General features: G+C 41.4%; 1 protein-coding gene across 1 annotated transcript in view; it reads left to right on the top strand.

Annotated features, from left to right (window-relative positions):
* Positions 1-1,892: 1,892 nt before the first annotated feature.
* LOC115654504 (guanylate cyclase 2G-like) overlaps positions 1,893-17,632 on the top strand; it is a 33,581-nt gene continuing 17,841 nt past the window's right edge. The window contains exons 1-11 of the mRNA XM_030568860.1: positions 1,893-1,926; positions 3,012-3,283; positions 7,372-7,720; positions 9,422-9,524; positions 9,792-9,984; positions 10,540-10,684; positions 11,836-11,971; positions 12,818-12,921; positions 13,743-13,906; positions 15,855-16,004; positions 16,939-17,022. Coding sequence (XP_030424720.1) covers positions 1,893-1,926; positions 3,012-3,283; positions 7,372-7,720; positions 9,422-9,524; positions 9,792-9,984; positions 10,540-10,684; positions 11,836-11,971; positions 12,818-12,921; positions 13,743-13,906; positions 15,855-16,004; positions 16,939-17,022 — 1,734 coding nt within the window. The remainder of the gene's footprint in view (positions 1,927-3,011; positions 3,284-7,371; positions 7,721-9,421; positions 9,525-9,791; positions 9,985-10,539; positions 10,685-11,835; positions 11,972-12,817; positions 12,922-13,742; positions 13,907-15,854; positions 16,005-16,938; positions 17,023-17,632) is intronic.

Genomic DNA, 17,632 nt, shown 5'->3' with positions numbered 1-17,632 from the left:
TGCAATATGATACTCTGTAGTGATGCAATTGTTGCTGCCATAATAGCTTTCAAAGACTTTCCAGTACCCTGGAAGTTCTGCAATTTCTGTTTCTTCAAGCTGGGTTCCCATTAATCTAGTTACCACCAACTGAAGAATAGACTTTGGGCCCAAATACATGGCTGGTGTAACTCCATTGATTGCATGGATGAAACTGGCCCCTTTTTGGAGTTTGACCAAAGGAGAATGTGTTGTTCTTACAAGCGCAATGATTTTTGAGAAGCCAGATAGATTTTATTAGCAAAGGAATAAAAAGACAGAAACACATTGCTTTACTCTTGCTGATACACCTGTTAAAACAATCCTTGGTGTGTTGTACCTTTTAGTTTTGAATGGAACTCATCTGCTTATCTTTTTCTAACAGCAGTGGGTAAAGCCCATAATTGCAAACTGCATGGCTGACAAATTTGTGCAATGCAAGGGACAATGTTCAAAACAATAGAGTGGGAGGGGGAAAAGGGTAGTGCATAAATGGAGTGGTTTTAAATGGAATTAGCAAGGTTCAAAACCAACCGTGTCAATTTCCTCAGAAGTTTTGTGGCCACAACTAGAAGTTCTAGACTAGAACAGATATCTGTAGTTTGTTATTGTAATGAGGTAGGTATTTTTGTCCTGCTTATTGCCATCTGGTGGCCAATGTGAGAATAGTGATTTACTGTTAGGAGCCCCAAAGCTGTACTGCAGGGCATTGGGGATTATATGAGGAAGTTTTCCCAAGACTGAGCCTACTTAGTTTTCTGTGTGAACCTGTAATGGAATAAGAGATTTCCTTTTTCAGTTCTAATCTGTTTTGGGGCTCCATATAGTATCAGTTGCTCAACCAAGCAAAGGAGAGCCTTAGTATGTGTAAGCATATATGACCACTTGAGTTGCGACACAAGGATCTGCTGCTTCGGGAAAAGTGTGTCTCATGCACTGAAGCAAGTAAAGCTCTAACGTGACTCCAGTCCAGTGACCTACATATCCATTCCAGAGTTTGTGACTGCAGTGGAGAGAACTCCAAGTTAAAAGCCAAGGAAATGCAGAATGTGAGAGCAGGGAAGGCAGAATGCACTTATGAAAACAAGGAAACAACTCATTCTGTCTAGGTATTTGTGTGACCCCAGACAGCATAATGTCTGAGTATCCATGGGCTCTTGATCACTTCAAGTTTTCATGGTCCAATTGCAGAGACAATGAATTGCAAAATTGCCACTGGGCCTTGGGGATGTTAATTTTGCATCTCCTCCTAAAAATGTAACCTCCAGCAGCACAATGCCCCCTCACACTGTGTTGGGCATAGAGAAGAAAAGATGCTGTTTACAGCTTCATCTGGCATAGCCTTTCATGCTTGGAAATAAGCCCTCTAGTTCACTGCTGGGGCAGGTGGGGAAGCTTGCACTTTCCAACCACCTAAGCTCTTCCAGGTCAAGAACTTTACTCTTCAGACGTATCATATTGGTTGCCATCCTCTCTTAGCACATAATACACACACAGAAAGTGTTTTCTTGTTAGCAAACGAGGGTGCCCAAATTACACGGGTGTTTCACCTGTGTTGTATGGAAACTTTTCCATTTTAGGTATAAATGGTTTCTCCAATGGTGCATGTTCATTCATTCCTAAAGCAGCTTCAAAAGTCCATATATGTTGAAATTTTGACCATAAAATGAAGGCAGAGAGTGAAATTTGTGAGAATTTCCCCTCCTCCCCCATTTTTGCCCCAACCAATTCAATTTGCTTGTAAAATTCTTCATTACTTATTGAGTGCCCAAAGATGTGGTAGGAGTTCCACAAATCAAAGAGAGAGTTCCTGCTCAAAGAAGGTACAATTTGCCTTTGACATGACACAACAGCTGTCACAACAAACTCGGGTGATGAAGAACAAGGGTAACGATGCACAGTTACTCAGTAAGTGGGTATACACCTTGATGATAATGTTACGTACTGTCCCACTCTCTTTCACATACAGTATTATATTATGTGAGGCATACACATTTTTTTTCTTTCTAACTAGGCCAGAGTGCGAAATAAAGCAGTAAGTGTTTTTACTGTGGTATTGTGGATAGGAATCAAATTCAGAATGAGCCTGAGTATATAACGAGGATTGAGTCTGAGATCCATGCCGTCCCTTTTAAAACATGCATGGAATGCATCTGAAGAAGTGGTGTTTTACCCATGAAAGTTTATGCCCAAATAAATCTGTTAGTCTTTAAGGTGTCACCAGACTCCTGGTTGTTTTTGTGGATACAGACTAACAGAGCTACCCGCTGATACTTGACCTAAGGAGGTACTTCACACAATGCACAGTCAACCTGTGGAACTCATTGTTAGGGGATATTGTGAAAGCCAAAACTATAACAGATTCAAAAAAGAACTAGATAAGTTCACGGAGGATAGGACCATCACTGGCTACTTGCCAGGCTGGTCAGGGATGCAATCCCATGCTCTGAATGTCCTTAGCCTCTGTTTGCCATAAGCTTGGAAAGTAAGATGGGATGGATCACTCAATGATTGCCTATTCTGTTCATTCCCTCTGAAGCACCTGGCTCTGGAAGACAGGTTACTGGGCTAGATGGACCATTGGTCTGACCCAGGATGGCCGTTTTTATGTTATGTTCTTAAATGCAATGAACGGAAAGCTGTCAAATATTTGAACAGACTTGACTTGTATCACCAAGTCCAAAGTAAGGATCCTACTGAAGGATAGATTGCACAATGCTCTGGAGAGTAAGGGTTCAGTTAATGAGCATTGTTTAATTAAAATCATGTCACAGGCAAAGGAGCTGGTGCTGTCATTAGAGCCACTAGTATAAGTAGCACTAAGAGCAGGAGGAAAGTGAAATCTTCCAAATTGCTGATGTGCTGCTAGTTAAGGGACAGCATGGATCTCGGAATGGGTCCTTGTTACATACTGAGGGTCATTCTTAATTTGATTCCTATCCACTACGCTACCATAATAACACTTATTGCTGTGATCTTTGCTAATGCTTTAGATCGTGGACTGGAAACGTCTAAGCTTATTGTGGCATTTCAAGCTCCTTGGAATGCTTCCCACCCACTTAGTGCCCAAAAGCTGGGCTCAGCTATCCAGATTGCCATTGATAAAGTCAATTCAGACCCATCTTACCTGGATAACTACACCTTGGATTTTGTTTATGCTGATTGCGGCTGTGATGCCAAGAAGTCTGTCAATGCTTTCATCAATCAGGTTCAGAAGCAGAACATTTCGGCCCTGTTTGGACCTGTCTGCTCAGAAGCAGCTGAGGTAGAGTATGACTTCCCTCCACTTTCTCTCTCCTGGCCCTGCTGCTCTGTGTACTGTATGTATTTTTGCTTTCATTGTGAGCCGACTAATTCGGGGAGTTGTGTTTGACCTATAAATCTCTTAATGGGCTATCTTAAAGATATAAATTCAGTGCTGGTGCTTGAGTTAACAGCTGCTTGTGGAAAGTGGCAGCTGGGAAGATATTTCCCCTGAATTCTTCTCAACTCTGGAACTTGCTTTCTTCATCCTTGGTCTGATACAGCCTGAGATTGTTGGCTTTCAGAGCATTCTGCAAGGCTGATCTCCTTTCACAGGCTTTTGTGGAGGGATGTGTTGAGGGGGAGAATGTTATTGGTTCTGATGGGCAGGGAGCATTTTAGTTGTGCTGTCAGTTTAAAAGTCTCAGATGTATTTTGGTTTGCATGTGTGCTTAGATCTTAGGGCACAGAGTACAAATCAAAGGAACAGATAAGATATTTGCTCCTTGTTTCAATATTTTATTATGTTTAGAAATTAGATCTAATGACACTATCATTGCTAGGATCACCCTTCTTACTTTGGCTGAATGCTGGTATGTTGTTTTGCTTTCCCCCAATCTTCTGGTGTCTCCAGAGTGTTTCAAAATTAAATACCAATGTAAATTCATTCACTGTTTCCTTTTGCACTCTAAAAGCCAATTCACCTGGGCCAGCTGATTCATACACGTTCCCTCTTTTCAGGAGTTCCTTTACCTGATGTTCACCTCTGCAGCCCTCAGCACATAAATTTCCATTTGTAAAAAACAGCTGCCTTGAAACACAGCTTACCACAAAAATTCTTATCTTCAGTCACTGCCCACTTTCAAGAGAGTATCTGTAGCTGATTGTTTGTGTAATCTTCCTGAAACTCTGTTAGCCTCACTCTTCCACTTCACTACTCAGTGTGTTTACTCACACACCTGTTATACTTGTGATAATAAGAATAGTTCACTCTTATATACTGCCTTCCCCTTAGCTGTTTACCCAGCCTACACACAGAGCTTTCTAACACAGAAATACAGCCCTAATGGGGGACAGCCCGCTAGGGTGACCAAACAGCAAGTGAGAAAAATCAGGATGGGGATGGGAGGTAATAGGAGCCTATATAAGAAAAAGACCCCAAAATTGGAATAAAATCAGGACATCTGGTCACCCTACAACCTGCCAACCAGTTCTGTACCTTCAGGCACTTGCTACTTTGAGTAATATGTGTGTAGTTATGTTTGCAACCTTATTTCCATGATAAGTTTTCAAGCCTCCTTGTAAACACCACAGAAAAAGTTATATTGGCATTGAAACTGGTGGATTAGATTTTGGGTCCAAGATGGAATTTTCCTACAAAACTCAAAATGATGTAAACAAGAGATTTTTTTGAATGACGGCACCCTAAAATTAAAGACCCACACCAGTCCAGATCTAAAATGTTGTTTAAAGCCCAAGTATGTAAATAGTTGATAACCTTTTAATTGGCAATCTCACTGGGGACTATCAGCCACAGCAATCTTTGTATAGTGCATCAGGTGGTGGGCTTCCATTTAAAATCTCCTCCTCATCCCTCCCCTACAGCTCTATCTCTTTTCCTTGCAGAGAGAGACTTCAAAGGCCATGTCTTGATTAGGAAAATAGTTTGAGTTTTCAGACGTGTTAATTAATATAATTTTAAACAGGACTTTGCACCCAAGGTAGACAGGGCAAGTTGTGTTAATTGCTGTGTGTGTTGGATGTGGTAAACCCTAGAGGGGAGCCTTTGTATTAGCTAAAAAGTTTTTTTAAATAGGCTGTTTTCCGGACCTTGTCTAGATGTGGCCAAAATGTAACCTGATTTCTAGGGAGGATTGTGAGTGGGAGAAGAAAATGTTAGCCATGAAAAGCGGATGCACAGCTGTCTCTCCCCTTTGCCTCATATCACAGAGTGCATGGTGTCAGGGCAATCATCCTCATAGATGCCCATAAAGCATGCTTAGAGGTGATTTTGCAACTGCGTTTAACAATTGTATTTGCTTAATCACTTATAATTGTTCTTTATTTTTAATTTCTCCATGACTAACCATTCCCCAACCTAAGACAAATTCCTTGTCGAAGACTAGCTGCTTTCTAAGCATGGAGTATTTTTGTTCAGCCATTTCTGAGTTATTGGAACATACATCTCCTGCTAAGAGAAAGTATGAAATGCTGGTCCATCTGGGGCCTATGGAACCATCTGCTCCAATTTTGTTACTTTTGTCTTTCCTTCTCCCCTATTTCCTCCTGTTTGTCACACTCGTTGCATCTTGTATCCAATTACAGAGTGAACTCTTCAGGGTAGGAACTGTCTCTTACTGTGTGTATGTACAGTGCCTAGCACAATGAGGTCCTGATCTTTACTGGGGTCACTCGGGTGCTGTACTAATACAAATCATAAATAAATGTGTCAGTAGTAAAAGTGGATTTCAGAACCAATTAGGATTGTATGAAAGTGGATTACAAAGAAATTCTGGCAGAAACTCTGTCATTGCTTTAACCAAAGCTACAATAGTGATATTTACATCTAGTCTGCATAGATGCAAAGTGAATATCCTTTCAGGAGCACTGGGAGAAAAAAACCTCTCCCTTTTATTGTGCTCAGCCTTATGTGATGCCCAGCTCTTTCAAATATTTAAATTCCTTTTGTCACCGGGGAAAATATTTGAAGAGATACATGGCCATGAATTCATGGGATAAGATATGGGAAATAAGCACTGCTCAGTAAAGGTACAGCATATGACTCAATATAAACTACTGAATAAGGTTGTGCTTTTTTGCAGAGGGCCAATGGAAAGCCTGTGCTGTGGGACTTACATGGCACAGTGGTCTTTTTCTTTTCCTCTGTTCACGGGTGAATTTCATCCCGTGTAACCAATTCAAATATAAAAGCAGTGAAAAGCCAGAGCGTATGTGCAATTTCAGTTGCCCAATAATTTTAATCACGGACCCACAGTAGCAGCTCAGCAATGAGGTGATACTGGAACGCTGTTTGAGATGTCTCATAAAACCTACAAGGAGGCTACACTTGAAGATGTGTGTTTGTGTTATTTGTTGTTAGTTGCATTTGACTTTGTGGGCAGAGAGAAGAGCAGAAAAACTTTCAGACTGACTTCTGCTGGCAGCCAGAATCACATGGGATGCTCACAAGAGAAAGTATTATCTCCCATTATCCCTGATTATCAATGGTATAGGTTTCCTTAGCAATAGAGAAACCTACCTAGACTTTTACAGTGATTCCTATATCATCAGGACCCCTTTAATAGACTTCATTAATAAAATGTCACATTGGCACCGCTGAACTTTCTCTTTCCACAGAATAGAGCCTGCAGCATGAAATATTTCTGTCCTCATTTGAATTTGAAAGTGAACTGTGATTTTACCATGTTTTTGTTTTCATTCTAAGAACTTCCTCGTACTCCAGGTTTAGTACTATGAATTCTCAAGAAAAGTGAATTTCAATCCTGACTATGCACTAATTTCAAATAGCCTGTGTTGAACAGAAATAATGCAACATGATTTATGTAAGTAACCAGCACACTGTGAATTTGTGTAACTTGCATTGTCATTACTGATCTTTCATTCTGAATTTTGAAAATGATTCCTACCTTTGTAATGGACCAAACTAAATCTCCATATTGAACAACCACAGACATGGGGATGTCCAAAATCTTGATTTGAATCCTCATTTTGTGGCATGAGTCGAGCTCTTAGAATTTAATTTGAAGGGTGAGAGAAGAATTTGGAATGTTGAAGTCAATGGAGTTAACCAGAGATTAATTTGGTTCGTACAATATTAACCCCCAATTCTTGGGCTTTACACAGGATAAGCTAGTTCTTCAGCTATATAGCATCATTGTTCTATAACAATATGGGAGCTTTTTCTGGTTTCACACTGGTGTAAATTGAAATTAATGGAGTGACTGCGTAAAACTGGTCTGAGAGGAGAAGCAGATGCCAATAAACCTTATTAATCCAAACAATTCACTGCTACTTATCAGTCCAACCTTTGCATTTTAAATACTGACATTAAATAATATGTCTGAAAAAACACTTTTTGTTGCCACCTAGGTTACTGGTTTGCTGGCTTCTCATTGGAATATTCCCTGGTTTGGATTTGTTGGCCAGGGTGCAAAGCTGGACAATGCAGATCTATATGACACCTATGTCAAACTTGTCTCCCCTCTGCAAAGGATAGGGGAAGTTCTGCATAAAAGTCTACAGTATTTTGGCTGGAAATATGTTGGATTATTTGGAGGTTCATCTGATGCTTCCACCGGGGAGAAAATTGATGAACTCTGGACGTCAGTCGAAAACCAACTCCAAGTCAATATCACTATCACTGCTAAAGTCAGATACAACACAGAAGATCCAAGTCTCCACCAGGAAAACCTCAAGTACATATCGTCTGTTGCCAGAAGTAAGTTCCGTTTAAAAGTGTTTTATACTGGCTGGCTTTAAAGGGACTACATGTCAAACTTTGCCAAATACAGATGAATGAAAAATTACTACAACACATTACTTGTATCAATCTGGAAGCTTATCTGGTATAATTAGTGTATATTCTGCATTATTATTTTAGAATTATTTCTCTCTCTCTCTCTCTGTGTATATATATATATTTTTTTTTTTTCAAAAGCTTAGCTGTGAGTGAGTTTAGAGGATGATTGATATGTTCTCACTAGCTGTGGAGTAAGGCATGCAAGGCACTATAAATAGGAAACATTCCTCTCTGGGTGAGATGGCAGCAGCAAGATTGTGTTAGTGTGTGGAACCTGGAAACCAGCTACACTGACTTAACTGGATTCATTGTGATTTGCACAGGGCATTGTGATTTGCACAGAGCATTGTGCTAGGCACCACACAGTGTACGAACAGGAGACACTCTCTGCCCTGAAGAGTGATCCAGATAAAAACAAATGGCAAAATTTCAGAATTTCCTGAATTCCAGCCTACTTAGCCCACCTCTTAGCTCATTGTCTGGGGTCTCTCTCCTCCCCTCCCCTTTGCTTCACCAGGGGTCGTATGACAAAGTGGGAATTTTTTGAAATATTTTTGTGAGTCCTGTTTGTGCCTCAGCGTCCCCTATATGTTGCATTGTTACCTGGTGGGTGGAAAGAGACTGTTTGCTCTTGGGGCAGGCTAAGACACAGGTGTGGATTGCGCCTATTTGTCTAGGGCTTAGGTTCCATACCAGTAGAGCTCTTGAGAAAACAATGGCAAAGCCAGTTGCCTGGTCATTGACATCTAGCAAGCAATGCCCCAGAGGGATATGAACTTCCCTGCCTCTCAGCTGGGCAGCTGAGTGGCATTTCCCCATCTCGAGAACAAAGGACTGGGTAGGGTTTAAGTGTGGGTTGTGAGAGGCAATCAGGGGCTCACTTGGGGTTCTGGAGAAACGGAGCTTAAACAATGGATTTCTCTATGGCTTAGCTGGGCTCTAGGCTAAACAGAATGGACTATGCTTTAACCTTCATTCCTCTAGGCTAACCTAGGGACTTCCTATGCTGTGTTCCAGATGACTAATAAACCCCTACTGTTTTGACAATGCTGTGTGAGGGTTACGGCACGTGTTTGGAGAGGCGCATTGGTCCCCGAAGAATATACAGGTCTCCATGGGGGTCTGTTTCAGTTGGACTCACTGAACAGAGCTCATGGTGTGAAGCAGGAGTGCTGCAGGCCCAGAGCTCCAGTTTAAGGGGCAGTTAAGCCATGTAGCTTACCCTGGAGGATGTGTGAGATCCCTTGGGGGCTGGCTTACTGAAAGAGTTCCTTCTAGAGATTGTCCCAAATCTGGGGCCTTAGCAGTGACCTTGTGGATCCGTGACAGATCGCAACCCCATTCACCTTGTTCCTTACTTTCCAGCTACCACTGAAAGCCCCAGTGAGCCATGCGTGTTTCATTTACACAAGTCCATGACAAAGAGCTTTTGACTGACATCGGTCCATGCTGGCTAAAGCAATAAATATGTTCAATGTGTAATCATGAGCCATGTAATTTAACTCAGCTTTTTAAAAATCATCCTAGTGTTGATTGGCAGCTCTGATTGTCTTGTCCATTTTTTTTAATTTGGTAAATGGATGGGGAGCAAATGACTAAACACATCCTCTTCTCTTGCAGTTATTGTTTTAATCTGCAGCTCTTCGGATGTCAGGTCTATTATGCTAGAGGCCAAACTTCTAGGGCTGGTGAATGGGAAATTTGTGTTCTTCGTTTTGCAGCAGGTCAGTGGCAACCTGGCGAGTATTGCTCCAAGTTGGTTTATTAGCACTTGTTTTTATCAATCTGGAACCTGTCACCAGCAGAGAATTGACATTAAAAATATTGTAGCAAGAAATCTTTATCAACCAACGAACAGTAAAGATGGCCCTAACTCTGCACCCCAGTTTGTGCTAGCAGCTCACAGTTCAAGCCCAAGCTCAATAACTGCACTTTGAACTAAGAGCACCATCACTTTAAGTCACTTGCTGTACCCTCAATTCATCTTTCTCTTTCAGGACGATTTTTTGAAAGAGGCACTAAGCAGAGAGAAGAACAGCAGTGTGCTTGAAGCCTACCAACCAGTGTTTCTGATTTCCCTCAACCCTTATGGAGGATACACTATGTATTCAGATTTTCTGAAGCAGGTCTATGAAAAACTGAAGGGACAGCCATTTTACAGCTCACTTTCTTCAGAAGAAGAGGTTTGATATGGTCCTCTCTAATTGCTGCACGTGTGGCCACTGGGTTAATTCAGACCAAGGGCCATCTTCCTCTTGTGCAACTTGTGTAGTTCTGTTGATTCCACCAGGAGTACTTACTTGAATGAAGTGGCCTGAGATCAGAAACACATGTGGGTCACCCATTTATTGATTTTCAGTGGGTGGTGATGATATTGCCAGTTAAGTAGAAGGGTGACTTGAACCATTTCTATAGAGATTTTCCTTCACTTTCATGCCGTCCTATCTGGACAGTGATCCTGGTTGCTTTTCTATACAGAGGATCAAATTCGTATGTAGACACAGCTCCAACTGCAGTCAATGGAAAATTGCACCTGCTTATTCCAGGCCTGAATTTGGCTCAGAAAGTCACTGGTGACTTTGTCCCAGGGTTTAGTATCAGTCCTATAAGGTTTATATGAAAATGATCCTGCAAATTTTGTAAGCAAACCCTATATTCATTCTCTAGGGAGAAGGCCCTTCTGTCTAAGTCTTTTATCTCTGGAGCTGAAACATTGCTTTTCCATTTTGGCTTTTCAGGTGAGTTCTTACTCTGCTTACCTGCACGATGCAGTCCTGCTTTATGCCTTGTCCGTAAGGGAAATATTAAAAGAAGGGAAAGATATCAGTGATGGACAGGCACTTGTCAACACTTTGAAAGGCTACAACAAAACCCGTTTGTACGGTAAGCTGCCGATGGGCTTGGGAAGATTTTCTTGATTTGCTCTGGGCAGTGTGCAAAGTAACATCTTAGTTCAAATTAATCATTTTTTCTAACCCCCCCCCCACATTTTTAAATACCGATGAATTGTAGAAGGTTTGCAAAGGTGTGTAAGGTTGGATTCTGCTCTCAGTTATCTGAGTGTAAATCCAGAGGAACTCAATCCAGAGAACTAGAGCTATTATCCAATTTATTTATTTTTTGCAAAAATGGTGGCTTGCTTGGAACCATTCATTTTTCTTTTCTTTTTATACCTTAGCAAAACACCAGCTCTTAGCAACTCCCATGTCTGTCATTTAAAAACAAACCAACAAACAAAGAGTTTTAGTGCTGGCCAAGGTGTGCTTCCCATGTTCTCCTTTTTGCAGAAATGGCAACAAAGCATTATTGTGCTGGGGTTTATCAAAACAAATACCAAGAAAGTAAGGAAGGGGTGTAGGTGGGCACTACATACCCAGAGCTGCTTTAGTTGGAACTGTTTCTTGTCTATATAAACTATTTGTTTCCAAAATTGCTTTGACATTTTTTAACTTTGAAAAGTGTTGACCAGCTCCATAGTTAGCAGGGTGTCGTCTTCTATTGAAAATCGGTCCCTGAAGCTTACTTGGGCACCAGACAACTTCAGCTCCAGTTTGCTCTTGTTGCAAATCAGGTTCCTGGTTCCCCTCCAGTTCCTTTTGAAGTGGGCAGCTCTACCAGTCCCACTGCAGCCCCCTAGATTCTCTGGAAAGGCTTTAGCTTTCCAGAGAAAAGTCCTGCCCCGCTCCTGAATTGACAACTCCTTCCCCCTTGGTTGAAAGGGTTCCAAAGCCCTCTTTCATGGGCCAGTGCTGCAATTCAAGCAGGCTTCTCTGGTCCACCAGTCCTCAGGTTCTTGAACTCCTACACTTCCTTCCTTTGGTTCCAGGCTCCACAACCCTTCTTCTTAGGTCTATGCTATGGTTCAGGCAGGCTCACTTCGAGGGTGCCTGGCTTGTGCTTAGCTGGGTGTCAGCTCCCTACTATCACCAGCCTGTTAGCTACTAATGCTAAAGAAGGAACATGGAATTAACCTTGATCCAAAAAAAGCCCAGCAGTGTTGAATGAGTATGCTATGTACTCTTTTATCTTTCCAGGGGTTACTGGCCTGGTGTATATCGATGAATCAGGTGAGAGGTGGATGGAGTACTCTGTATATTGTCTGCAGAAAGCTGGGAATTCATCACAGTTTGTTCCTATTCTTAATTATGATGTCAAGAGAAAAACAATCAGGTACTGTGGGTAGTATTTTTCAATGAAAATACAAAAGCTTTAGAAAACCTGACCTATAAGGAAAGGTAAAAAACAGGGCATGTTTTGTATTGAGAAAAGAAAACTGAAAGGAGCCTGTGATCAATTGTTTTCCATGTCCACTGCAGGTAGGACAAGAAGTAAAGGGCTTAATCTACAGCAAGGGAGCTTTAGGTTAGATCAGGGTTTCTCAAACTGGGGTCGCCGCTTGTGTAGGAAAGCTCCTGGTGGGCCGGGCCGGTTTGTTTACCTGCCCCTTCCGCAGGTCCGGCCAATCACAGCTCCCACTGGCCGCAGTTCGCCGCTGCAGGCCAATGGCAGGTGCTGGAAGTGGCGGCCAGTAAGTTCCTCAGGCCACGCTGCTTCCAGCAGCTCCCATTGGCCTGGAGCAATGAACCGCGGCCACTGGGAGCTGTGATCGGCCGGACCTGTGGATGGGGCAGGTAAACAAATTGGCCCGACCTGCCAGGGGCTTTCCCTACACAAGCGGCAATCCCAGTTTGAGAAACACTGGGTTAGATATTAGGCAAAACTTTCTAACTACTATATATGGATAGTTAAACTCTGGAATAGGCTTCCAAGGGAGTTTAAAAAACTCTTGCAGAAAATCAGAAATTTTTGATCAAAACATTTCAAAAGGATTTTTTTTCTGATAGAAATTTGTGTGTGTGGGGGGGAGGTGGAGGGGAATCACATTTTCCGATCAGTTCTAGAATTTATGAGCTTTAGAAATGATGCCAATTTTGAGCTCCCCATTGGAAAATAACTTTAGTAAAGGAGAACAGGTAATGGAAATGGGCACTTACATTTATCTGTCTCCATCTATAGCCCAACCACGGAAATTGCCTACATCAGCTGGCTGGCTGGCTTTCCTCCCAAAGACAGACCGTACTGTGGGTTTTATAATGAACAGTGTAAAACTTCAGTTATAAGTGAGTATGGTCATACTTAATGAGATCAGCACTCTTGGGCACATGAGAAGGGGAAAGAGACAAAGGAAATACTTTGTTGCTCTTTAGCATCTTTCATTCAAAGATCAAAGAAGCTTTTTATAAACATTAATTAATGAAATCTCACAGTACCTCAGAAAAGGATAAACTTTGTGAGTGTGTCTACAGTATACCATCTTCATTTTATAGGGAAACTGAGGCAAAGAGAGGCTGAGACTTAGGACCAAGATTTAAAAAATGGATACTTAAATGTACATACCTAAATCCATATTTATGCACTTAAATATGTAGAGCTATTGTGTGCTCAGACTTCTGAAAATTAGGCTATTATTTAAGTGTCAGTACTACATCCATATTTAGGCTTTTTTTTAAATATAGGCTAATATTTGAAAAGGTGTCTGCTAATCTTTGGTGATTTCCATTTTTTGGGTTCATAACTAGTGACACTTAGGGCTGATTTTCTCAAGTGGTGAGCACCGACATCTCCAGTTGAAGCCAGTAAGAGCAGTGAGTAATCCACGTCTCTGAAAGTCAGGAGGAGGGTGGCTATGTAGGAAATGTTAGAAGGGCATTATTCCACTGGATTCTCCACAAGGAGCCAATTAAACTGGTGTTCCAACTGTTTTATGCTGCCTGCGTGGTGAAAAGCCCCTGGACTGGAACCAGAGATCAACCAAGCATGTGATACCAATATGAAGCAAGGTGACAACTTACTCCTGAAAAAATCACCAGTTTGATTGTGCCATCAAGATTTTTCTCCACCTCCATATGGCTGGGGATAATCTGTATCATGTCCTTAACAGGTACGCCAATGACCGTTCTGATTGTTGTCCTGTTGGTAACAGTCTCAGGAGCTGCCAGCATAATGATGTTTTTAAAGATCCAGGAAAGGAAGCTGCAAAAGCAAATGGATGACATCTGGTGGAAAATAAACTACAATGATATTATTATGCTTAAAGATCATAAGGTAAAGCAAGACCTTGAAATACCAGGAATCACACTAGTTATAAATGATACTCTGAGAGAAGGGATCCATAAGTTTGTCATCATTTTAGCAATTAACCATGCTTTTGTCATGAAGTTGGAGAAATTTACTTACAGCAAAGTACATAAGCATGTCCTTACTTTAAGCGCTTAAGTAGTCTTATTTAAATCAATAGGCCTATTCTTATGCTTGAAGTTAGTGCAGTATCAGGGCCTAAGGAGTTAATGGGTCAAACCGTCTATGCCCTGGGTTACACTGATGGAATCTGGAGTGATTACTTTGCAGCAGTAGATGCTCAGTACAGGACTGGGTCCTTATACTGTGTTGAGGGGGGATATGCTTGCTCTTTATAAATATATCAGAGGGATTAATATTAGGGAGGGAGAGGAATTATTTAAGCTTAGTACCAATGTAGACACAAGAACAAATGGGTATAAACTGGACACTAGGAAGTTTAGACTTGAAATTAGACGAAGGTTTCTAACCATTAGAGGAGTGAAGTTCTGGAACAACCTTCCAAGGGGAGTAGTGGGGGCAAAAGACATATCTGGCTTCAAGACTAAGCTTGATAAGTTTATGGAAGGGATGGTATGATGGGATAGCTTAATCTTGGCAATTGATCTTTGATTATCAGCAGATAAGTATGCCCAGTGGTCTGTGATGGGATGTTGGATGGGATGGCATCTGAGTTACTGCAGAGAATTCTTTCCTGAGTGCTGGCTGGTGAGTCTTGCCCACATGCTCAGGGTTTAGCTGATCGCCATATTTGGGGTCGGGAAGGAATTTTCCTCCGGGGCAGATTGGCAGAGGCCCTGGAGGTTTTTCGCCTTCCTCTGCAGCGTGGGGCATGGGTCACTTGCTGGTGGATTCTCTGCAGCTTGAGGTCTTCAAACCACAATTTGAAGATTTAAATAACTCAGACAGGTTAGGGCTTTGTTATAGAAGTGGATGGGTAGGGTTCTGTGGCCTGCTTTGTGCAGGAGGTCAGACTAGATGATCATATTGGTCCCTTCTGACCCTAAAGTCTATGAGTCTATGATCTGATCTGTGTTGCCTGGCAGTGTTAGGTCAGTTACACTTTTTCCCAATGATTTCTAAAACATTTTCTTAGCATATTACTCACTAAGGGGTGAAATTCACTGCTGTCCAGAGAAGCAACACAAGGCATATTCAGCACAACCATTCTACTTACACCTTAGTTGAAAATTGTTTGGAGAGGGCTAATATTCGCCGTATGTCAACCCTGGACATAACCCTCAGGGCTTAAATATAGAGCTTTGTGAATACCGATTTTTTCAGTTCACTGGTTGAAGAGAAAAATTAAAAAAAATATTTCAGGTTAGTCAGAAGTGATTGTTCTCAAACTTTTTCGGAGAACTGAAAAAGTAAAAAAAAATTCATTTTAAAAAATGTTTCTATGGTTTTATTAAAAGTAAAATTGAGGGAAATGCCAAAATGAAATATTTTTTCAAAACGAAAAGTCAAAACATTTTGTTTCAGAAATTCCAAAATCGAACTGTTTTGACGTTTCTGAATTATTTTTTTTGACTGGAACAATTAGCCAAAATTGATCTGAATTTGTGAATTGTTTTGGTCAACCCAAATCTGCATTTTTTTTGGGGGGGGAAACAACTGTTTCTCATGAAATGTTTTTGCCCATTTCTATTTATGTTTGTGCTGGTCCTCTATATAAGAGTGAAGCCCAAGCGTATGTGATTTCCTTCTATATAAGTTTGGAAGGCATCTTGCTTGTTATTGCCAGTGTTTTGTCTTTATCATTTATGGTAAGCACTGCAGGCAAACCCATAACTGGGTTTCTTCCTCATCAGTTTGTCTTTGTCAATATGGGCAAGTCTTAGGTTTGTCAAAATTTAACTAGGTCATTTATGAAGTTTTAACAGTATCACATCTCTTGTGTTTTCTCCTAAAGGATCATTTTGAGTTATCGCAAACAAGCACACCAGTGTCTAACGGACAAGAAAGCGTTGGGTCCAGTTTGATATTTTCAAACAATTGGCGGTCTGGGTTGAAGGACAAGCAGGGGAAAGTTGTATTTTATACCACAATAGGTCTTTACCAGGTACGACTACGAAGGGAGATTAGATGAGCTTCAGTAGGTGTACTTTCTGCTCTCTTATGTTAACTGTGTCCTTTTTGGTTTCCTTTGTGATGCTTTGGGTGCTCTGTATAGATGAATAGGGCACAAGACGGCCAAAAGAATAAAAGTCACAGTAGTTCTCAGGATTCACAGGTAGCACTGTGAAACTGATGGTACTAATTTACTAAGGTTACTGATAAATGTCCAACTCTTCTTTGTCAAAAAGGGCAGATTGCAGAAATGTCCTATATGAAATTTTGACAGAGATGGAGTCAGAGTTTTTGGGTAGCATAATTGGCCTTCCAAAAGCAAGACATATCTTATGAGTCTTAACTTACTGGCTATATAATAAAGTATATATACTATGACAGCATTACAGTTCTTGGTAATTCCTCCATGAGTACATTATTTCATCTGCATAAAGTTGTTCTGAAAATATATGCTATATCGATTAACATCATTGGGCAGCATGTAATATAAAAGAACCTAAATTAAAACCACTTCTGGACTGTATCGTCTGTGACAACCATTGGTAATTTTACTGTTAGCACAGGATCATCATTGGGCAACCATGCTTTGTTACAGTCAGCTGGTTTCCCAATATAAATTTGGCATCTTTCCCTCAGAGCCCTTAAAAATTGATTTAAAAGGCAATTTCAACTTTGTCTGTCACTGGGCAAGTTAGTAATCCAATACCTTGTACAGTGAAGCTCATATTGGTCATCTCTTATGGCTGCATGTCTGTACAGGGAAAGATACTTTTAGCTATTTTAACATATGGGAGTTCTAAACTTCTGAGCACACGCTATGTTTTTTCATAGGTGCCTTCATAAACTTTTTGTGCAGATCTGTTCCAAACAGTTTCTGTGTTAAAGTACTGTATGTTGGATTCAACCTTTCTGAATATTTGTTTCAGGGAACTCTTGTTGCAATCAGGTACATTGATAACCAAACAGATGCCTGGATTCGGAAACAGTCAGTCCTTCATGAAGTTCAGATGGTAAGGTTCAACCTCAACATGATCCTCCTATGCCCGACTGAAATGAAAAGCAAAGTATGTCACAAACATACTGTAGGTACTGCTGAATCGGGCAACTGGTCCATCTATCTTTAGCAAGCTGAAATTCACATCCAGAGCCTGCAATATTTTATTGGTTTTGAATTTGGGAGAAGATTGGATTCTACTTAGGCTTCATCAGTGTCATGCCTTTTGGTTTTGGGCACCTCTATATTAAAAAGGTATTGACAAGCTGGAGGAGAAGACCAATATCAAATAGGATTTAATAGGGCCAGCGCTTCCACTAGGCGACTCTAGGTGGTCCCCTAGGGCGGCAGGATTTGCGGGTTGCATTTTGCCACCTTCAGCAGAAATTCGGCGGCAGGGGGTCCTTCTACTCCAGGTCTTTGGCGGAAATTCAGCAACGGATCCTTCACTCGCTCTGGGACCCGCCACTGAAGTGCACAGAAGAAGTGGAGTGGAAGGACCCCCGCTGCCGAAAGCTCAGAGGAGGAGCACTGGTGCCTAGGGCGGCAAAAACCCTGGTGCCGCTCCTGGGAGGGACTGACATTTTAAGAGAGCTCCTGGGCCAGATTGTGACACCTTTTCTCAT

Source organism: Gopherus evgoodei, chromosome 7 (genome assembly GCF_007399415.2).
Source record: "Gopherus evgoodei ecotype Sinaloan lineage chromosome 7, rGopEvg1_v1.p, whole genome shotgun sequence".
Taxonomy (NCBI): Eukaryota; Metazoa; Chordata; order Testudines; family Testudinidae; genus Gopherus; species Gopherus evgoodei.
Note: the sequence above shows the minus strand (reverse complement) of the source record. Positions and strands in the feature narration are given on the sequence as shown.